The 21413-nt window shown below is 48.8% G+C and overlaps 1 protein-coding gene across 1 annotated transcript in view; it reads left to right on the top strand.

Moving 5' to 3' along the window:
* Positions 1-21413, top strand: part of LOC114050535 (oxysterol-binding protein-related protein 10-like) — a 256026-nt gene that overhangs the window by 203801 nt on the left and 30812 nt on the right. The window contains exons 8-9 of the mRNA XM_027872312.1: positions 11522-11541; positions 17260-17383. Of these exons, the coding sequence (XP_027728113.1) occupies positions 11522-11541; positions 17260-17383 (144 nt within the window). The remainder of the gene's footprint in view (positions 1-11521; positions 11542-17259; positions 17384-21413) is intronic.

Below are 21413 nucleotides of genomic sequence, written 5' to 3'. Positions count from 1 at the left end.
CCCCTACCTGCCTAAGAAATTTTCCTTTTTTGTGCCATTTAGTTCAACCAAGGCTTATTAAGCACCTGCTAAATGCCAGGCACTGTGCTAAGTGCTGAGCGGATACAGACAAAAATCAATTGTGGCACGTTAGTGGAATGGATTGAGGTAATGCAATTACAATCGATACATATGAAAAAGAGAGAAAATCTGGAAAGGTTTTCTGAAATACTGTGAATCAAATTAACACAAAGCCTGCCCTTAAGGATCTTACGTTCTAGGGGCGGGGGAGTAGCACGTAACCAGATAAACACAAAGTGCAGACTTAGTAGGTAAACGTGATTTGGGGGAGTGAAGGATGCATGCGGATAGCCGGGCTGCCTGGACAGACCTTATGTGGCAGGGGACCCTTGAGCCCAGCCTTGCTGGGGTTAGAGGCAGGGGTGAGGAGGCAGCGCAGTTCCCACTTGGGAGGGGCCGGCTTCTCTGGAACGCTCCCAGAGGCTCCCAGGAGCGGCTGGTGCTTCCTGCTCCCTCCCCAGGCTTTGCATGCCAAGCGCGAGTCCCCTGGTGCCTGAGCCAGGGGTCTTCCCAGGCCGGTTCTCCCGTCCTGTTAGCCCTGACGCACGTCCATCTTGTTTTGCCTGTTAGCAGATCCTCTCTCCTCCTAGTCTTCTGCCTTGAGAATCTACTTTTTTCCTGTTTAGAACGATCAGCCGTTGAGTCCACAGGCACTGGCAGGGTCCTCAGAAGCCAGCTACTCCAACCCCCTCATTCTCCAGGTGAGGAAACTGAGACCCCATCAGATGAAGTGACTTGTTCCAGGCCGCAGGTAGTGAGTCTGTTTCCTTTCCCTGGGGTCCTTAGGCCAGTCTTCTCTCTGGCTGGGAAATGACCCATCTGAACCAGCCATCCTCAGCACTCGGTCCGCTCCCCTTACTATTGGCCTGAAGTCATCCCCGCTCCTCTCCTCCCTCCCTCTCCAAGCATGGAAGAGTATTTGTGGTTATTGGTTTGCTGCTGTTCTACTCCCTCGTTTGAGGTCCAGCTCTTGGGTTTAAATTTAATCGCTTGGTCCCATCCATCAAGAATTGCTCTTCCTAACGCAATAACCAGTGGTCCTTTGGAAGCGTTTTCCCTCTCTTCACTGTGGGGTCAGCACTTCATGGCTGCGGGGGGCTTCTTACAAATTTAGGTAGGTAGAATGATGGGGTCAGAGCCCCCCAAGGGCTCTGCCAGTAAGTGCTCCTTCCCCCTAGAACGTGGAGGTTCAGGTGCCGAGCTCCCCGTCCCAAGCATCCCAGGGTTGCTATAGAAACGACGTGACCTACAGTTACACTTTGCCTCCAGCATTTCGAATGTCCTACTGCCGGCTGCGTGGTGTGATCAGGGTGGAAAGGTGGGTCCTGGGCATCTTGGCAATGGCAGCCATGCCTATTATCAGAGGACCGTAACTGATGGCCTCAGACTTTAATTTGCCCCAGTTGGTGGCATAGACCAAACAGACCGCTGCAGAGAACGTTTGTTTTTAGCGAGTGGTAAGTGAGCATCGAATGAGCTCAAGCCTTCGTCTTCTCTCCCAGGCCATAGCTTGATGGTCCGTGCTGGCTGCCCCTGGCAAACCCTTCAGGGGTTCTGGGTGAGTGGCCTCGCCCGAGCCCCGGCTGTCTTACCTGAGAGAGGTATGGTTAGTGAAGCCAAGCTGGGGAGGCCCAGGGGCCTCAGAAGATGTTAATAACAAGGAGATAAAAATTCAAAAACCACACAAGCAGAATAGAACCCTTCAAAAAGAGAGGAGAGGAAAAAACTCTGTAATGGAGCAGCCAGGATGACTTTTTAACATTTGGATTCATCAGGCTGGCTAGTGGCATTTCCTGCCTGCTTCTTGGGTCAGAATAACACTTTGGGGGGGGGCTCCTTTGGATTCAGGCACTTTCTGATTATCTTCTCCGGGAGGACAGAGTCCCTGCCAGGTTCTGGCCATGTTGAGGACAGCCTTTTTCCCTAATTGGCCGCCTCTATGACCCGCCTGCCATTGGCCACCATGGAAGTCTCTCCTTTGCAGAGGAAACCCTGGAGATAAGAATTTGCTCTAACGGGCGGCTTGCAGAGTGACGACTGCTCTGATAGTGGGAAGGAGCCTCAGGCGTAGGCGCAGAGAGGAGAGGGCGTCAGTGGCTCCCGAGTGGCTGATGCTCTCTTTCTCAGACTTGGCTCCACTTTGGGGTGGGGTCACAAGGCTGCTGCACCTCCTGACGTTGGAAGGCTTGGTGACGTCAGGGAGATCCCAGACCTGGGGGAGCAGTTATTTTGGGCTTTGTCAGTGGATCCGGAAGCTGAGGTCCTTCAGAAGTGTTTGGCTCACTCTGCCCCTGGTGTAAAGAATGGAACTGAACAATCAGTAGCGGGAGGACTGGGCTAAAGGAATTGGATCCCTGTCAGATTGATCTCCCTTATGCCCATGGCCACCCCTGCCCCCTCAGGTCCAGGAGCAAGGGTAAAATGCTGTTTTGGCTTCTAAAGTCCTGAATACCCTGGCCCCCTCCTACCCTGCTACCCCATGACTCTATGATCTGTTGATTCCAGCCTCTTTCTCCGCTGTTCCTTGCACAAGACGCTGGGCACTCCCCCCTGGCTGTCCCCCGTGCTTCCTCTTCCTCATCTCTGCCCCTTCAGGTCTCCGCTGAAATCCCACCCTCTGAAAGACGCCTTTTCCCAGTCTCCTTCATGCTGGTGCCTCCCACCCCGACCTGACACTGACTCCAGTGAATCCTGATAGATCTTGTTTGTACGAGTTGTCTGCATGTTGTCTTCCCGGTTAGACCACAGTCTACTCGAAAGCAGGGACTGTCTGTCAGTGCCTGGAACACACTAGGTACTTAATAAATGCCTGTTGGCTTACTGGATTGTCACAGCCAGCCAGGCTTCAGTGTGCATGGATGGGTTGGTGCCACACACACACTCTCTAACTGAGAGTCTCCATTGTTTTTTTCTGCTCCTTTCTTTCGTCTTTCCTTTCCGTTTTCTTTGTTCCTTGCAAGCTCTTCCTTTCATGACAAATGGGCACCCTACAAATTTAAGTGGAGTCCAAGGAGATCTGCACATGCAGAGAAAAGGATTGACATTGATTTTTCTTGCAAAATGCTTTCCTCAGAAGCCATTTTAAAAGAATCATCCATGGTATCCGGCTGTCCTAAATGCTCGTCTTGGTCTTGGCTGATGATGCATGCACGTCTTTCTTTTGCACTTCATGCCCTCCAATCACCTTGTATTTGCTTTGCACGTACTTTGGATCTGTTCATATGGGCTCTTGTTTTCTTTCCAGCGATAGAATGTAAGCTCCTTGAAGGCAGGGGCCGCTTTGGTTTTTTTACGTTGTATCCCCTGTCCTTAGCCTAGTGCCCACCACATAGTAGGCACTTACTAAATGCTTGTCGATTGATGGATTTCTTTAGAAGTGATTTCTCTTACCTTTCAGGGTGTGTTTTTATTGAAAATTCACCTTTCTGCAGGTTGAAGCTTTTACTCAGGAGGATCCCCTGCCGTACAAGTCTATGAGAGCCAAGTGTGGGAAGTGTGTGTGTATGTGTGGGTAGAGCAAGAAGGCCAGCCCCGTTCCTGGCTGCCTGGAAAAGGAGGAGGATGACAGCCAAGATACACTGAGTGAGCACTTGCAAGATGGAGACCAAGTCCGCCCTTGTTCTGTGGATGTGGAACTTGGACTTATCAAAGAGAGAGCCTCCAGCCTTTCTGATAAGTCTTCTCTGTCACGGGGTCTGTGTCTGATACCCCAGGACGAGACAGAATCGCCACGTGTCGGGGGAGGCCCGACGCTTGCTGCCCCCATCAGCTCTGAAGCCATTCTCACTACGGCTCACTCTATTGGGTTGAATGCATGTTGGCCCGTGAGCTGCGGCTGACCATTGAGGCAGAGCTGACTGAGCTGAAGAGCAGCCGTAGTGTCCAGTGCCATGACGTGACTGTTAACTGCGGACACGGTGATCAGAGATGGCATGCTGTGCCTTTGGCCAATGCTGGCCCCGCCCTAGGAGAAATCGCCCAGTGGAAGAGAGCCCGTGGGCCTCAGAAATGGCCCCTTCGAAGCAGATTCCCACTAAGTGGCTGCCTAGAGTTCGTGTGGATATTTTAAAAATATCTAAATAATATGAGGCAGAAGGTCGGGTTATGGGTTTGCTCTCTGGCCCTGGACTGCCTTCGGTGATCCTGTTTTACAGACTCGTGTGCAGGATCCGTTACCTCCTCTAGGCCTGCCAGGCCGCTTTGTGTAAAGGCAGGACATCGGGCTTGGCCACTGCTGTAGGATGCCAGAATAGGATTACTGTTAACATATACCGTTAGCCTCCTACTCTGAGGATTAATTATCGAGAGTAGAATTCTGAAAAACAACATGTAAGGAATAAATGAAGAGAGTGGGGTGGTCATGATGAGGGAACCCCGTCATCTTCAGCAATTCAGAATACTTGACGGTACCATAGCACTTTATTATATAACCACGTGTGTTCAGTAGTGGTTTCCTCAGGTCCTGGTATCTTGTAGACCTGCTGATGACAGCTCACTTTGTCTTATACCATCCTCCGGGTTGCCTTACTCGCCTCATTTTATTTTCTCTTTGCACCCCTTAAAATATATTGCCTTCCGCCTGTACCCCACCCCTTCTACTGCATTATTGTTTTTGGTTTGGATCTGAGGTTTCATGGGTGTAGAGAGCTCCCTGTGAGGAAACGTCCTCTCCCAAGGCAGATGAGTAACTTATCAACTGCTTGGCTGAGTTGTCCTGACCTTGAGGCCAGCCCTCTATCTGCAAGGCTGTTCTGTCTCTCCTACTGCATATGTCCCACCTATCAACCACCCACCCTGACCTTTTCCCAGTAAGTGTCTATTTATCTCTCTTGTTTTTCTCCCTTCCCCATGTCCGTCTTTGGATACGGTCCCCCAGTAGTGAGCACGGTGGGGCAAGATGACGATACATCCCGAGTCCGGAGCGCCCTGTGCAGTGGATCTGGATTTTGGACATCTTCCTGGCCCAAGGCCTTCTGACCCTGGAGGTTCCTGGAAGATTAGCTTTCTCTTCTTAGCTCCTCTTCCTTGGTCCTTGGTCCAGAAAAAGGGTGGTTTGTTCTGATGGCTGTGCAGACAGGGCAGCAGAATCTGAGGGCTGAACGGGACTTCAGGGCCATCATCAGTGAAAAATAACCCCTGTGGTATCTCCCCACTCAGTGGTCCCCCATGGCCTACTGCATGTGTTCCTGGCTGTAGAACTGAGAAGCAGGAGGAGTCATAGGGGACGGGGGTCTCGTTTTTTCCTCTCTGACCCGTCGTCAGCCCAGTCCTGCCAGCTGGTGGCATCTGTCTCACCTGCCAGCCTGCCCGTGATGGTTCTGACCGGGCCAGTCTGGCACTGCCACGTGTAACTCAGAGGCCCAGCCTTTGCCTAAATTCCAGATCCGTGCCTAGCCCTGGCAGATTTTCTCTAGGACATCGAGATGAAAGGGACAACTGGCGTCCTTTCATCATGTCACTCAGTACCTGTATTCTTTTGCCAGACCCAGACCACCTCCGCTCTGGGGCAAGGCTCCAGCTTGCCGGGGAAGTGCCCAGCTGTGGAAATGATGTGGCAGCTGCCAGGAGAAAGCCCCCCCCCACGCCCCCGTGTGTTCTGTGGCTCTTTCTCCTAGGCTTGTGCTGGAGTCCCGAGTAAGGACTTGGAGAGCTTCCTGTAACTTTGTTAACCTTGTCTGAAATTTCCTGTAACCTTGTCTGAAATTTCACCTCTTGAAATTAATTCCTTTGGCTAGCTCCCCTTTTAAAATAGAAATGCTGCTGAGCTCAGTGGTGTGTTAGATGCTCAGCTTTTAACCCCACAGGAGCTCCTTCCTCTGTCCCTGGTAGCTGGTGGAGAGCAGGGCATTCACCCAGGAGAGGAAGTCTTGACCCAGTGGGAGGAAGGAGAGGTTGCTTTGGAGCCCGGGGAGGGCAGGTGTGACAGGTTCCCCAGTGGGGTGGGACTAGTCCAGACAGCCAAGAGTGATGTGGAATACTGCAGCCCCCGGGGAGGGAAAGAGAAACTGTTTCACAATCTTGTTTCAGACTTGAGTGTGGCGGCAAAATGCACATGTGCATCTTGAATAAACTGATTAGAATTGTGGCTTTGCCCGTAATTTTAAATATGTATCAAAGAATTAATATAAACTTTCAGCCAAGAAAAAAGACGACTGGAATTCTGGGAAAAAAAATGTTCTGGTTTCTCTAGACTTTGCAGAGAAAACTTTTGAATTTCCTGTAAACCTAATAAATGAAATAGAGGGAGCAAGGTGGCACAGTGGGTATAGAGTGGCAGGCCTGGAGTCAGGAAGACCTGAGTTCAAATCTAGCCTCAGACACTTACTAGCTATGACCCTGGGCAAGTCACTTAGGTCTGTTTGCCTCAGTTTCTTCATCTATAAAATGGGTTGGAGAAGGCAAACCACTCCAGGATCTTTGCCCAGTGGGATCATGAAAAGTTGGAGCTGATTGAAAAAGCTAAACAACCACCTAATAAATAAGTTGATCTACTGTAACTTAGCTCTGAATGTTAATATCTCTCATTGCCAGCTAGCAGAGTAAAGACAAAATGGGGGCAGCTAGGTGGCGCAGTGGATAGAGCTCCGGCCTTGGAGTCAGGAGGACCTGAGTTCAAATATGACCTCAGACACTTGACATTTAACTGGCTGTGTGACCTTGGGCAAGTCACTTAACTCCGATTGCTTAGCCAAAAAAAAAGAAAAGAAAAAAAAGACAATCTGGTGTCCTGGGAAGTACACTGGGTTTGGAAGCAGAAGACCCGGATTCAGATCCACCTCTGACACTTTCTGGCTGTGTGACCTGGAACAAATAAGTCTCAACCTCTCTGGGCCTGAGTTTCATTATCTCTGTGATGAGGAGGTTGGAGTAAGCGGCCCTCGGGGCCCCTTTCAGTAGAATTGTAGGGTTCAAGAACTGGAGAGGATCTTTTCCCATCCTTTCATTTTAGATGAGGCAACTGAGACCCAGCCAGGTGGAGGGGCTTCCCTGAGAAGGTCCTCAGTGATGGAGCTGGCAGGCTCACGGGCTCGGGTCTCCTGCTTCCCAGGCCACCGCCTGGAGGCTTTCCCGCAACCTCAGTGGCCGGCCCGTCCAAGCCACTCCTTTCCCATGTGAGCAGCCTGGCCCGTGACAGTTAGATGACCTGCCCTACAGTCACACAGGTAGAGTATCGGAGGCGAGAGGGCTGAGCCTAGAGCCCGGTGACCTTTCCGTCGGGCATAATGATACCCTCCCTGGCTTATTGTCAGCCTTCATCACAGCTGAGGCTGATGGGACAGGTCAGGGCACGTAGGCAAATGCCGGTGATGTGCAAAGGAGGTCACACACATTCTTGTGAATAGGGAGACTGTAGCTGTATCTTTACAGGCATGACCCCGCTGTAATGTCATTATTCAGCCATTTTCTTGGGACGCATTTTCCCCTAAGGATTCTGCCCCCAATAACGTCGTTTCATCTATCGCCATGTTTCTGCAGAAACAGTTTGTTGCTTGGCTGGGTTTTAAAGCTGAGGAAATCTCTAGCAAGAAGTTTGAGGATATAACCAAGGTGACATACAGTGAGTGAGAAGCCGAGGGACAGAGTCCGTGGCACCTGAGCCCTCGCGGACCTTGCTTTGTAGTGCTTTCCCACTGATCCTGTGGTCAGTATGTGGGATGTTGTTTTAAAGCTTTCCTGGAGTTTTTTGTGTTTAGTTTTGGTCTTTCTATGTTTCAAAATGACTAAGGGCATTTTACTGCTTTTAATCATTCAAAACACAGGAACTCCACTAACTCCCCAGTTCATATGCTGAATTGAGGTCATTTTAAAATAGATGCCCTCGCAAACTGGCAGCCAGATATTTGGGAACTGGAGCCTTGTTCATAAAGACTTTCTCATCCTACCAGTTGTCTGACCTCTCTCTTGTTGGAAGTACTTTGTATCTACTTCCTATCTACTTATCTGGACATTTGTAGCACCCCCTCCCCCCCCCGGTGAACATAGGCTTCTTGAGGGCAGGGACGGTTCTGTTTTTATTTCTGTACTTCAGCACCTTGTCGAGTTAAGTCAAGAATTTATTAATCACCTTCTGTATGCCCGGCACCGTATTAAGCCCCAGATGCTGAACACAGAACTTGGCACATAGGGACTTGATAAATACTTATTAAACCGAAATAAATTAACTTTCTGTCCTATGCTCCTGTTAAGGTTGCAGCTACAATGACTGTAATGTTTTTCATGACCTCGGACCACTGGAAAAACTCTTATCCAGGGGATAATGTGACTAGAAAGCGAAATGTCAAGAGTGTTTCCTCATCTGTAATAATAATTATAATTAACATTTACATAGCGCTTTAAAGTTTGCCAAGCACCTTACATATATTATCTCATTTGGTCCTCCTAGCAGCCCTAAGAAGTAGGTACTATTATTATTCCTATTTTATAGTTGAGGAAGCTGAGGCAGGCAGAGGTTAAGTGACTTGCCCATGGTCACCGCAGCTAGGTAAGCGTCTGAGGCAAGATTTGAACTTTGCTCTTCCTGACTCCGGGTCGAGCACTCTGTTCACTGTAACGCTTCCTGTAAAATGGAGACATGATAGCATCTCCCTCACAGGGTTGTGGTGAGGATTAGAGGAGGTCATCTGGGTTTAAAGAAGACAAACCAGTGGGAATAAGAAAAGGCCCACTACTATAATTACCGCTTCCCCATTTTCTCAGGAGCAGGATGTCACTGGAATGTATGGAGGCCAGAGATGAGAGGGGCACCCAAGTGGAGATGCTCAGCTCTAGAAGGGGGGCTCCCTGCTAACCATTGAGAGAACCAGCAGATGAGTCAGTATTAGTATAATGGCAGGGCCTTCCCCAAATTACCTTAGGAGCACAGATTCAGAGCCAGGAAGAGCCATCTTGTCTGGCCTTCTCATTTTACAGATGAGGACATTGAGGCCTAGAGAGCTGAAGAGACTTGCCCAAAGTCACACAGGTAGGTAGCAAGTGGCAGAGGCAGGATTTGAACCCAGATCTTCTGATGCCAAATTCAGTGTTGCTTCCATTGTACCATGCTGCCCAATTTTGTATATTTAGGGTATCCCCAGTATTCTTAGTGCAGTTATTCAGGCTACTCAGATTTCTAACCACACTAAGATGTGTGTGCACGTATGTACTGTCCCTTTTACTGATATTTTGCTGTGGACTGAACAGTCCTCCACAAATCTGGGGGAGGGGGAACCCTCTAGGGTTCAAGATGATACACTTTCTTTATCTGAAACGAGCTTCCATAGCCCTATCCCAGAGGGAAGCAAGGTTGCTCCTCCTCAGCCTACCTCAGAAATGCAAGCCAAGGCTTCCAGGCCAGATGGTCTGTCTCATAAGCCCTCTCTAACAGGTTTCAGTCTGCTGTAGAGGATGCTTATAAAGAAGGCAGTCCCTCTCCCTCCTCCCCTGCCCAGTCATGAATTGACTGGTAGGAAATTGCCTTGTAGATAAATCAGTCCATCAGCAAGCATTTAAGGAGGGCCTTACTTCCACATTGATACACTAGTACTTTTGAATGCTAAAGTTCTGTGATTTTGTCATCGTAGGGAGACTCCCCCCACCTGTTTACGTGATGGCTTAGTTAAGTCCTAGTCCATTGCCTAAAGCACAGGGAGGTTGAGAGATGGAGCAGGGTCGCTATTAGTAAGTGGGAATGACCAAGCCTAGAACCAACTTCATGCTGCCTTTTTGAGTCAGTAAATGCATAAATACTGGGATTTGGGTAGGGAATGTGTACATGCTATGTGGATAAGCCCCCTGAGGGCAGGGAACAACTTACTTCTTTATCTAGCATGGTCCCTTGCTCCATAGGAACATGGAGGGGCAACATGGAGAGTGAAGTGGATTTGGGGTCAGGAGAGTTTCAAGCTACTTTTGTGATGATGGGAAGGTGATTTTAACCCCTCTGACCCGCATTTTGCAAATCTGAAAAATCTAGATTAAAACCTCTTGTCTTTATCTTACAGGATTGCTGATTGTGTCAAATGAGAAAAGGTATCTAGGATGCTTTGCCAACGTTAAAAGCCCTAAAGGCCCATTGTTATTATTTTTGTAAATGTTTGCTGACTGAAGCTTGGATGGTATATTTATTGGGTCTTTGGATGGCAAAAAGCTTAGAGGGAGGAATCACAAAGATGCTCAGTGATAGAGGCCTTTTGCATTACAGGTCACCACTTGGGCTAAATCTAATAAGACAAATTGTAATAATAGAAAGAAGCTGAGAAGTTAGGGCCCCAGACTGTAATCGGGCCTCTGTATATGTCCTGGTAAGGGAGAGGTGAACAGGAACCCAAAGGCCTTCTGTTCTGAAAAGGTAACAAGACCCTAAAGTTGTTTGTTGGAAGATTTACGACTGGTAAGGTCTCATGTTGGAGTATCCTTGAATTTATATGCTGTCTTGTTAACTTTGAGTTTGATTCCTTGGGATAAACAATCCTGATGGGTCACATTTGTCATGCGGCTGTTAAGCCAAAAACAGCTCCCTAAAGGACTCTGGAGAATGTAGGACCCCCTACGCTGCCTGATGGCGTCCATTACCCAGAGCTCTTTCTGATGGCCCGGGGTCACTGGCTGACCTGGAGCCTACTCTCTCTGTACAGCGTGGTTTGGTTTTATATGACACCGTGTGCCTCTAATGAATATGATTGTAATCTAAATGCAAAGTTCTTTTTGCTTCAACGATAGGGATGAACGTAAAGTCTGAATGTTTGGGTTCATAAATACTGGCTTCACAAATCCAAGATGGCAGCAGTTTGTCTAGAGAATAATTCACCATAAAGAGATCTGGGGCTTTCAGTGGACGGCACACTGAATACAAGTCAAGGATGGTGTATGTCAGCCAAGGAGGCAGATCGAATTAAGACTTCATTAAGAGAAGCATAGCATCCAGGGCCAAGGATTTGATGGTCCTGTTTTGGGACCTGGTCCAGACTGTACCTGGAGTATTATGGTTGGGTGTGGGTGCCACATTTTATTGAGTCAGTCATCAAGCATTTATTAAGTGCCTGCTGTGTGCCAGGAACTGCTAAGTAAGAGCTGGTGATCTAAAGAAAGGCAAAAAAAAAAAAAGTGCCAGCCCTCAAGGAGTTTCCATTGTAATGGACTAGGAGTCTGAGGACATTGGTGATCTGGAGAGCAGAAGAGCCTGGTAGGGCTGTTGAGCTGGAGAAGAGAAGACATGTTTGTGAGTACTGGGTTCAGGTGAGATGTGACTGCCCTCTTTAAGTCTCTGCAGAGACTTCAAATAGAAGACAGATTTTTGCTTAGTGTGGTCCCAGAGGGCAGAACAGGGCATACCTGTTAAAAGTTAGGGGCAAATTGAGGCTTGATGGCAAAAAAACAACAACAAAAAAACAGCTTCACCCTGAATGAGGGCTCTCCAGAAGCAACTGGGCTGTCTCAGGATGGGGGGGGGTGGTCCCTCTTTGCTGTGGGTCTTCAAGCAGAGGCTGGGTCCAGTGTTGTTCTGTGAACAAAATAAGCAAACCAGTTGGGAGAGCTTTGGGCTTAAATGTATTGCCTGGTCTTTCAAGGCCACTGGAAACAGTGCTGGTTGAATTTTGTTTTGGGGAATGGAGCTGAAAACAGGACACTTCTAACGGACGACCCCCCGATGTTGGTGAAGATGGACTGGTTTTGCCGCAGGGGATTTTCAGCTGCTTTCCTTCTCTGTGGGAGCCAGAATGTTGGGGAATAATTATGTGAACATACAAGCACATGGTGTTGATTCAAAGTGGGAAGAACTGGGAGGTTGGTATTAAAATTAATGTGTTTACTTGGCTGTTCTCTGGAAGGCTTCTCTCTTGATGGAATCAAAGACAAATTGTGTTTAGTTTTTGAATGAGCGAGACAGTGGGAGGAAGCAGGTTGCATGTGGATTGTAAACACTGGTCATGCAGAGCTTATCAGAGAGAGAGGAAAGGAAGGTTCTCCCAGCCTGCTAGCTAATCTAGACCAATTAGAAGTGGGCATCCTCAGGAAAAGGGTCATCAGAAGGCAATATTGTCTGGAAAACCCTGACGTCTTTGAGCAGGTTGGCTTGAACTCATCCTTTGTTTTTCTCTTCTGAGGTGGAAATGCTTTGTGCTTAAAATTGAGTAACTTTGTCGTCTGGGAGTTCTTAAAAAGCATTCCCTTTTGTGTCTTTTTGGGGTAGGAGCCTAGCCCTGGGTAGAAAATGCCTTTCTTATGGGGAACAAAAATAAAGATGTGTGTACTTAGAAAGCTCCAGTGGCCACCTCTTGGATGAAACCCAAATTCTCTGTTTGGCTTTGAAAGCCCTTCCCAAAGGGGCTTCGTCCTGCCTTTCCAGGCCTACTTTCTTTTGTTCCTTCTTACGATGTGCCATTTTTCCATCTCTGTGTCTTTGCATAGTCTGTCCCTCATACCTGAAATTCTCTCCCTCTCCCTTTCATGCCTCAGAATCCCTAGCTCCCTTCAGGTTCTTTTCTGATCCACCCTCCTATCCTAATGTCTTACTACCCCTCTGTAAAATGGAGACAATAGTAGCCCCTACTTCATAGTAATATCACCTATGTGGCTGGCACATACTCGGTGTTTAATAAATGCTCGCTAAGTGGGTGAATATTTTGGTCACTACCTCTGGGTTTGGGAAAATGCTTATAGTACAGACAATCACCTACCAATCTGCTGAGTTCTTCTTCAGAGAACGGTAGTAGTAGTGCCTGTTTTTAAAAGGTTAATTGATATCTCTTCTTTTTACAACACACTTTTTTCCCCCAGAAGCAGAGATAAGTAGGGATGCTCTCCAAGCTTAGAGGAGTGAGAGTAAAGGAAGTGGAGGTAGTAAATGTAGATGGCTTTTCTTCAGGCATTTGGCTAAGAAAGGGAAGAGAGCAGTGGGGATAGTAGGGTCAAGGGAGGCTTCAGTTAGGACATATTTCCTTTGATACTTGTTGGTCTCAGGGTCCCCTGATTAAGAAGGAAAACTATAGACTCATAGGAAATGAATTTCAATCTCTTCTTTCAAATGCTTCTGAAATTAGAAGAGCTGCTGGGAATAGAGAATGGGGTGAGAAGGGGCAAAAATAAATCGGGTTAGAGGATGGGGGGTGGGAGTAAAGATTTTTTTCAGTGTTTAGTATAGAACTTTAACTTTAGCCATTCAATTCTGGGAGTGCTTTCTAGCAAGACTGACATTGTGGTAGTAAAAACCAGTGTGATATCAGGGATCTCAGAGCTTCTGTAGAGACTGAACTGACTGGAGTCTCTCCCTACTCCCCTTCTTCTGTGAGCTCCCCAGTGTTGGATTTCAGCATCGCGCAAGGGTTCTATTTCCTGTCTCCAGTCTTGTGTGCACTAGGATTGTATAAGGCATTGCTCGGTCACTGGAGTGTGGCATACTAGGAAGGACATTGGCTCTGGAGGCAGAAGATGGATCCAAATGTTGCTTCGGTTACTTATTATCCATAGAATCTTGAACAGGTCATTTTACTTCTATTGGACTCAGTTTCCTAATCTGTAAAATAAATGCTTTCCCTAAGGTCCCTCACAGCTTTTGTTCCTGTGGTGCTATGAACCTACTAAAGGAAGCTTCCCTTGGCTGTTTTCAGACAGAATCATAGGATACAGAGCTGGAAGGGACCTTAGAGGGGGCTCAGTCCTCAGCCCCCTCATTTTACTGAAGAGGAAACTGAGGCCCCATGAAGTGAGGCTCCTTGCTTAAAGACACACAGGTCATGCCCAGGTCCTCTCTTTCTGGTCGGATGATCTTTCTCCTTCCTGTGGGTCTGTACAGGACAATCTGGGTGTGAGGGTCAGAAAGCTGGTCAGTCTTAGGGCTGGACCTTGCCGTGGGGGCCCGGCCCTGAAGGGGTCACCTTCTCCAGCCTTTCTCTATCACTTTATCTAAGCTCAGCTTGGCTGCCGTCCCTCCCCTATCCCCTCGTACCCTACTTAGCTGTGTGTTTGTTCCAATTTCCTCTCTCCCCCCTCCCAACCCCCAGTAGATCATAAGCTCTCTCAAAGGGGGGTCTGCATGGTTCTCATCTCTGTATCTCCAGCTTCTAGCACCAAGTCGAGTGTTTTGTAGAAGCGTAATAAGTCCTTGTTGAAGTCAATGGAAATATATGCATTAAGACAGATGATTGCCTGTGTTCTGACCACTGTATAACCACATTGTTTGTGAGTGATGGAAGTAAATTAAGCTTGGGGGTTTTGTATGGGGGAATGGAGCTTGATTAGGGGAAGGAAAGGATTACCTCCCTTAAGTTTCCAGAGACTGTTCCGAGGTAAGGGAGGGGAGACAGCGTTGTGTGAGCGCTTCTCTCTCCTCTAGAGTCCAAGCATGGACAGCCACAGGGATCTCGCATGGTGTCCAAAGGAACTGTCTGCCGCTTGATGAAATGACTCCAATAAAATCTGACGTGTTGGCAGCCTCCGGTTGTTTGTAATTTATTTTGCACGCATTTTTGCAGAACTCTAAAACTGTCTCCCCAGGAGCTGTGAGCTCAGAGGGGGTGTTCCGTGAACGATGAGCTCACCCTCAGAGGAGGCTCCCTGCAGGTCCCTCGGCCCTCAAGCTCCCAGGATCTCTTATGCCGTGGCTTATCTCTTGTCTTGACTTCTCTTTTGCACCTAGTACATTCTCCCGGGATTTCTTCAAATCTAGCACATTCTAGATTGTATCAGAGTCATTTGTGTTTATATCTTATTCTCCTGCATCAGAGGTGTCAGACGCTTGGTGGTGGGCTAACTCCTTTCCCCCCCCCCCACCCCCAATACTTTCAAGCTGGGCAGAACCAGATTAAGGCGTAATTGGGAAATATTGAAATACAAAATAAATAAAAATATAATTTGTTGTTGTCATTTATTCATGTCTGACTCTTCATGACCCCATCTGGGGTTTTCTTGGCAGAGAGACTGGAGTGGTTGGCCATTTCCTTCTGCGGCTCATTTTACAGATGAGGAAACTGAGGCAAACAAGGTGGAATGACTTGGCCAGGGTTACACTAGTAAGTGTCTCAGGCCAGATTTGAACTCGGGTCTTCCTGACTCCAGACCCAACCGCTATCCACTGCACCACCTCACTGTCCACCAAAATATAATAGAACATAATGTTAGTATGTGGTTTTTTTAAGACAATATGAGGCCTGCAGGGATCCTTATGCATGATTTAGTGGCCTTGTTTCTATTTGAGTTCAACACTACGGCCCTACATGACTGTAAGCTTTTGAGGGCAAGTCCTATGACATGTTTCCCTTTGGATCCCCATCAGTGTAGTGTGCAGGTGATAGGTGGTAAGTATTTGTTGAGCTGACTAAAGAGTCACCTCCACGGACTGGTTGTAGATCATTGGAAATGATTAAAATTATTTCTTTGCTAAAATTATCTTGGGTCAGTACAGAGTGCTGAGTCTGAAGTCAGGAAGACCTGAGTTCAAATCCAGCCTCAGACACTTCCTAGCTGTGTGACCCTCACCAAGTCACTTAACCCTGTCTGCCTCGGTTTCCTCATCTGTAAAATAAGCTGGAGAAGGAAATGGCAAACCACTCCAGTCTCTCTTCCAAGAAAACCCCAAATGGGGTCGTGAAGAGTTGAACACAATTGAACAACAACAAAAACACTTACTTTGCTAAGAGGCAGGAATAGATCAATCAATACACATTTATTAAGCACCTACTAAGTGCCAGACATTGTGTGAGGATACAAAGAAAAAGTGAAATAAACCCTGCCCTCAGAGAGCTTACATTCTAGTGGGGGAGACAAGCACATTTATGTGTGTGTGTGTGTGTGTGTGTGTATTATGTGTATGAAGATGCATACACAGTTGATACAAAGCACATGGATTTGGAAGGGGCCTTGGAGTACACAAGTGACCCTGTAGGGATTTGAACCTGGGTCCTCTGACATGAAGTCCAGGGCTGTTTTCCACTGCTTGCAGTACCAGGGTCCATGCATGTGGTACGACTTGAGCTTCTGAACCCACAACACGGCGCAGTGTTGTCCTGGCTGTAGGCCCAACTCCTGGTGGTCTTCAGCTAGAGACTTCCTTGTCATGGCATTCTTGGCTTCATGTTTGCTCTGCCCATTGGTCTGCAAACTCAGTTTTCCCATCTTTTGAGCCACGACAACGAAGTGGGAGGCTTGCAACACAGAGAGTCCAGGAAAGCTGGGCTTGCTCGCTGGAATTCGCCCTGCCGTGACTGAAACACTTGGGTGTGATTTTTTCTCCTCTCCAATGTTGAAGCTCCTCCCTTAACCAAGAGAGCATCTCTGGGTTGATGAACTGTGAAGCAATGACCTTTTCCCATCACCGCCATGTTGCTGTAGACGGGTGTGCCTAGAGATGCTCCAGTCATTGGGAGGTCTCTTCGCCCCAGAGTGAGGGGTTGTGTCTGGTGCCTGTCCAGGACATCCAGCCGTACCCTGTGAATGCTTTGAAAGTGGCCCCTCATTTGAAGGGATCTTATCACTCACATGTGCTCTCTCTCAATGTTGTCCTGCTTACTGAATACCTGGTACTCAAGGTCATCCGAGGGGCTGGGATATTCCCTCCAGTGGCACAGAATCTCATTTAATTCACCCTGGGCAGCTCGGGGTGTCCTCCAGTAAGATTGTCACAAGGAGGTCCCCCATCATGTTAGGGGTGGGCTAAGAGTGGGACCTTGAGTGTCGAGTGAATACTCCTTAATGCCTAATTTTTTTTAAGTTTTAGGTCACATATATAACAGAATGTTCAAGATCATGAAAACTGACCATAAGTAGGTTTTTTTGTTTTCTCGGAGGAATAGATGAGGTGTTAATGGAGACAGCAAAGGGGAATTTAGACAGTGATGCTCTCATTATGTTTTTTTTTTTTAACATGTCATATACAGAGGACCATATGTCTAGAGGTGGAAGGGCCTTTAGTGGCCGCCTGCTCTAACCCCTCCTTTTTACAGAAGAGGAAGTTGAGTCCCACAGAGGGAAAGTGACTTTCCAAGGCCACCGGGATGGCAAAGCTGGGCCCCTCTGATTCCTGTCATCTTTGTGCTACGCTGTACTGACAGAAGAGCTTCATGCCCCAGGGGGACCCAGCTCTAGGCTCAGCCGGTGAGGAATGTGGTGTGTATCCCCACGTGGAACACCCTGCCCCTCTACCCACCATCTTGGTTCAGCCTTCTTGTCCTGGTGGTAGAATTTGTTGGTGTTTCTGTTCCAGGGAACAACTTTGCAAGAAATTAGGATAAATGAGGAGGAAACTGATAGTGATGAAAATGGGGAGGATATGCCAGGACAGCCGGAGGACCACCACAATGTCGTCATCCACCTGATCTCACAGCTCCGCTTTGGAATGGACCTCACCAAGGTACGTCGCCATCCCCAGTCTCCCGGAGCGGGCTTCCTTTCCGTGTGGGCCAGTCTGGGGGTGGAGGGTAGGTTTGGAGAGGGAGGCTGAAGAGGACCGGGCTTCACCCCTGAAAGGCTGAGTCCCCAAACAGAGGAGGTGCTCAGCGGGAGGCCGGAGTGTTCACTTCCAGGTGTAACTTCTCAGTTGCAAAGTTGGGAGGTGAGACTTGCCCATTCTCAGAAGCTCAGCCGAAGCATCGGGCCGATCATCTCCTCTCTTGGGGGTTCAGTTTTCTCATCAGTCCAATGGACGGGTAGGACAGGGCGATCGCTACGGCCCCTCCTTGCTCTGAACGCGAGGGATTCACGGCAGCACGCTGGCTCCTCCTGAGTCCTGTGTTCCAGCCCCGCAGGTCCCTAGTTCTCTGTGTCTCGGCTTCTGTTTCTCCTGCATGGAATGGCTTTCCCTCTCTAGAGCGCTCATCCTTCCAGTCCCATCTGGAGCATGACGCCGGCCCTCGGGCATCCCTCGTGCGCTGCCCGTCTCCTCCAGCCCTCTGTGGCTCACGCTCTCCCTCTCCTCCGTGCAGCATTTGACCTGTGTTACCTTGCATTGTTGATTGCTTTTTTCATTTGTCTGCTTTCTCCCGACTAGATTGTAAGTGCCTTAAGGGCAGGCACCATCCACACTCTATGTGTCTTTGGTATCCCCAGAGCGCAGCTCAGTGCCCTGTAATCATAAGTGCTCATGAGTCGACCTACAGCTCAAAGCCATCCTGGGCTTCCTGAGACTTGGAAGAGAAAGGGGGATGACCAGGCTTCAGCAGTCTAGTGGTAGCACGGTGTGGTGGAGGGGGGAAGGGCAGGGGAAGGGAAGGAGGATTGATGAAGTGCCTACTGTGGGCCAGGCACTGGGCTAAGTGCTTTTACAAATACTGTCTCCTTTCATCCTCACAGCAACCCCCGTGAGGTAGGTGCTGTCATCATTCCCATTTTACAGATGAGGAAACTGAGGAAGCATGTGGTGGTGATAGCTAACATTTATATAGCACTTGCTATGTGCCGGGCACTGTGCTTACTTTGCAATCATTATTTGATCCTCACAACAGCCCTGCAAAGGTTAGGTGCTGTTATAATTTGTTTTATAGTTGAGGAAACTGAGAACACACATGATGATGATAGCTAATGTTTATATAGCACCTACTATGTGTCAGGCACTGTGCTTACTGCTTTGCAGTTATTGTCTTATTCGATCCTCACAGCAACCCTTCGAGGTAGATGCCATTATTATTCCCATTTTACAGTTGAGGAAAACTGTATAAGATGCATAAGATCTTATTTTATCGGTGGAGATTAACATTCAGAGCTTCGAAGGGTTTGGGAGAAGAGAGATCTGCCATGGTCTGGCTCCCAGCCTTGAACCAGCACTGCCCCTTGGTCGGGGGGCCAAGCATTGAGAGGTCAGTCTGCACCGGACTCGAGCCCTGGTCACATTCCTATACATTGTAGACGTGTATATGTATGCCTGTGTATATGCCCCTTTGTCTGTCTTCTCTGAGTTTAAAGGGAAAAGGACAGAGGTCCTCCCTCCCACGGGTGTGTGGGACTGAATTCTCTAATTAGCGAAGGCTCAGGTGCTCAGTACCTGGCCGAGACGCCCCTGGAGAGTCGCATCTTGGTCAGAATCTCTGGTCTCTCGTGAGGGATGTTGTCGAGGATGAGTTTTAGGGACCTGTTGATTTATCAATCTGCTGCGTGAGTAGTGGCTCACATAGTGCGGTGTTATTTCCCGAAGCAAATACATTAAATCTATAGATTTTGGGGGGGGAGGCTGTTTTTTCCCCTTAATTTTTTGTTTTTCCCCTTTCCTTCTTGGGCCAGTCAATCTCTCGGCAGTTTGGTGGGGAGGCCCAGGGAGGAGGGATGCTAAGTAGGCTTCTCTCTGTGAAGCAGACCCCCTAGGCCTTGCCTTGCCCCCAGCCCAGGGCGTGGATGTGACTGGCAAGCTGGAGGAATGGTTTTCTCTGTGCCTACAATGAAGTATGCCTGGGATGAAGGTTGCCAGGCCTTCCATGCCCAGGGGGAGTCTATAAAGACCAGGGATGATGTGTCATTTTTAAAGCACCTACTGTGTGCTAAGTTGGGTCTGGGAGGGGGCAACCTAGGGAGATGCAAACTCACAGGTAAAGGCGGTCTTGGCCCTCAGGAAGCTTCTATCCAAACACAGGGAGACAACGGCTCTTGAGAGTTGTAGATGGACTGGAAATGGTTTGGAGATTTACAGAGTTGGTGACGGGAGCTGACTGAGAATCGATCAGCGTGCCCTTTCCAGGAATGGTGATGCCAGCTTAATTATGTTTAATTGGTTTAATTAATTAATGCACTGGAAAGAGGCAGGCAGGCGGGGCTCAGGGGGCGTGTGTGAGGGGAGTCCAGGTAGTGAAGGGAAGTGTGGTTACCTCCCAAGCCTAGATGTGATGGGCAACCGAGGCAGCCACCCGTGAAGACAGAGAGGCCCCAGGATGACCTGGGCATGAACAGGTGAAGTCTTCAGAGTTTGGCTAAACGCCTGCTGCGTGGATGCTGAACATGGTCCAAGCCCTTCATTTGGCGCACAAGGAAACCGAGGCCCGGGGTTGCCTAAGGCAAGGAGTGTCAGAGACAGAATTTGAACCTAGGACCTTCGACTCTTCTGGGTCTGGGGATGGCGTATTTTCCAGGAGACCCCATTGCCTCTGACCTGTTTGGTGTCTGAAGGTGGAACACAGACCAGTGAACGAGCTGCAGACACAGACCTTTCCGCCCTGTATGAGGAACTTTCTCCCAGTCACCGGGTCCCAGAAGGGACCTGGCTGCCTCCGAAGCTGGTGGCGGCCCTGCACGGGGTGAGCCCCCGGGGGGTGGGGGGGAGGCTGAACCAGAGAACCACCGTGGTCCCCTCCATCACAGCACGGGAGGGTGCTGGAAGGAGCTGGGGGTGCCGAGCCCGGAGAGGACTGGAGGAGGACATGAAATTGGTCTGGAGTGTTTGAAAGGCCTCCCCGTGAAGGAGGGATTAGCCTGGTCCCAGAGGACGAGGGACGAGTCGATGGGAGGAGGTGGCAGAGCGGCCCCTGAAAGCCTATGGAAAGAGTAACTTACCGAGTCAGAGCCCCAGGAAAGTGGATCGGACCCCCTTGTGTGGGGGGTCCCTCACTGGAGGCCTTCGAGCATGAGCTGGGGGAGCAGCTGCTCGGACCAGGCAAGGTGGCCCCCAGGTGCTTGTGACTCTGCAGTGGGAAGCCCCCTCCCCTCACTGCTATTCAGTAAACATTTATTAAGTGCCTGCTGTGTGCCAGGTACTGTGCCAAGTGCTTTGTCAATTGGGTAAGTTTGGATTTCCCAAACGGAGACAGCTGCATGGTACCCGTTTCATCAAAGGAGTGACACTGTGACATTCGGGCAGAGGAGGGATTTGTAGTATGGTGGCAAGAGTGCTAGATTTGGAGTCGGGAAGACCTCAGTTTGAACCCTGCCTCAGACACTTAAAAGATGTGTGACCCTGGACAAGTCACTTAACTGCCCTCAGCCTTAGCTTCTTCATCTTTAAAATAATAGTAACAATAATAAATCATGATGATGATAGCTAATGTTTGTATAGCACCTACTATGTGCCAGACACTCTGCTAAGTGCTTTACAAATATTATTTTATTTGATCCTCACAACCACCCGGGAAAGTTGATGTTGTTATTATTCCCACTGTACAGTTGAGGAAACTGAGGCACACGAGTTAAGGGACTTGTCCAGGGTCACACAGCTCAGTATCTGAGGCCAGATTTGACCTCCAGTCTTCCAGACTCCAGGACCAAAGCTCCATCCGTCACACCCTCTAGCCACCTTCTTACATGAAGCATCATAATGGTACCTGCCTCACAGGGCCGTGGTGACCATCAACTGAGATAATACAGAAAGTGTCTTGTGAACCTCAGAGCATTATGTTTAAAGCATTTGTTAAACACCTACTATGTACCAGGTGCTGTGCTAAGTCTTTACAAATACAATATCATTT

This window comes from Vombatus ursinus, unplaced genomic scaffold, assembly GCF_900497805.2.
Source record: "Vombatus ursinus unplaced genomic scaffold, bare-nosed wombat genome assembly UNPS02014799.1, whole genome shotgun sequence".
In the NCBI taxonomy this organism is placed as follows: Eukaryota; Metazoa; Chordata; class Mammalia; order Diprotodontia; family Vombatidae; genus Vombatus; species Vombatus ursinus.
This window is presented reverse-complemented; position numbering and strand designations above follow the sequence as displayed.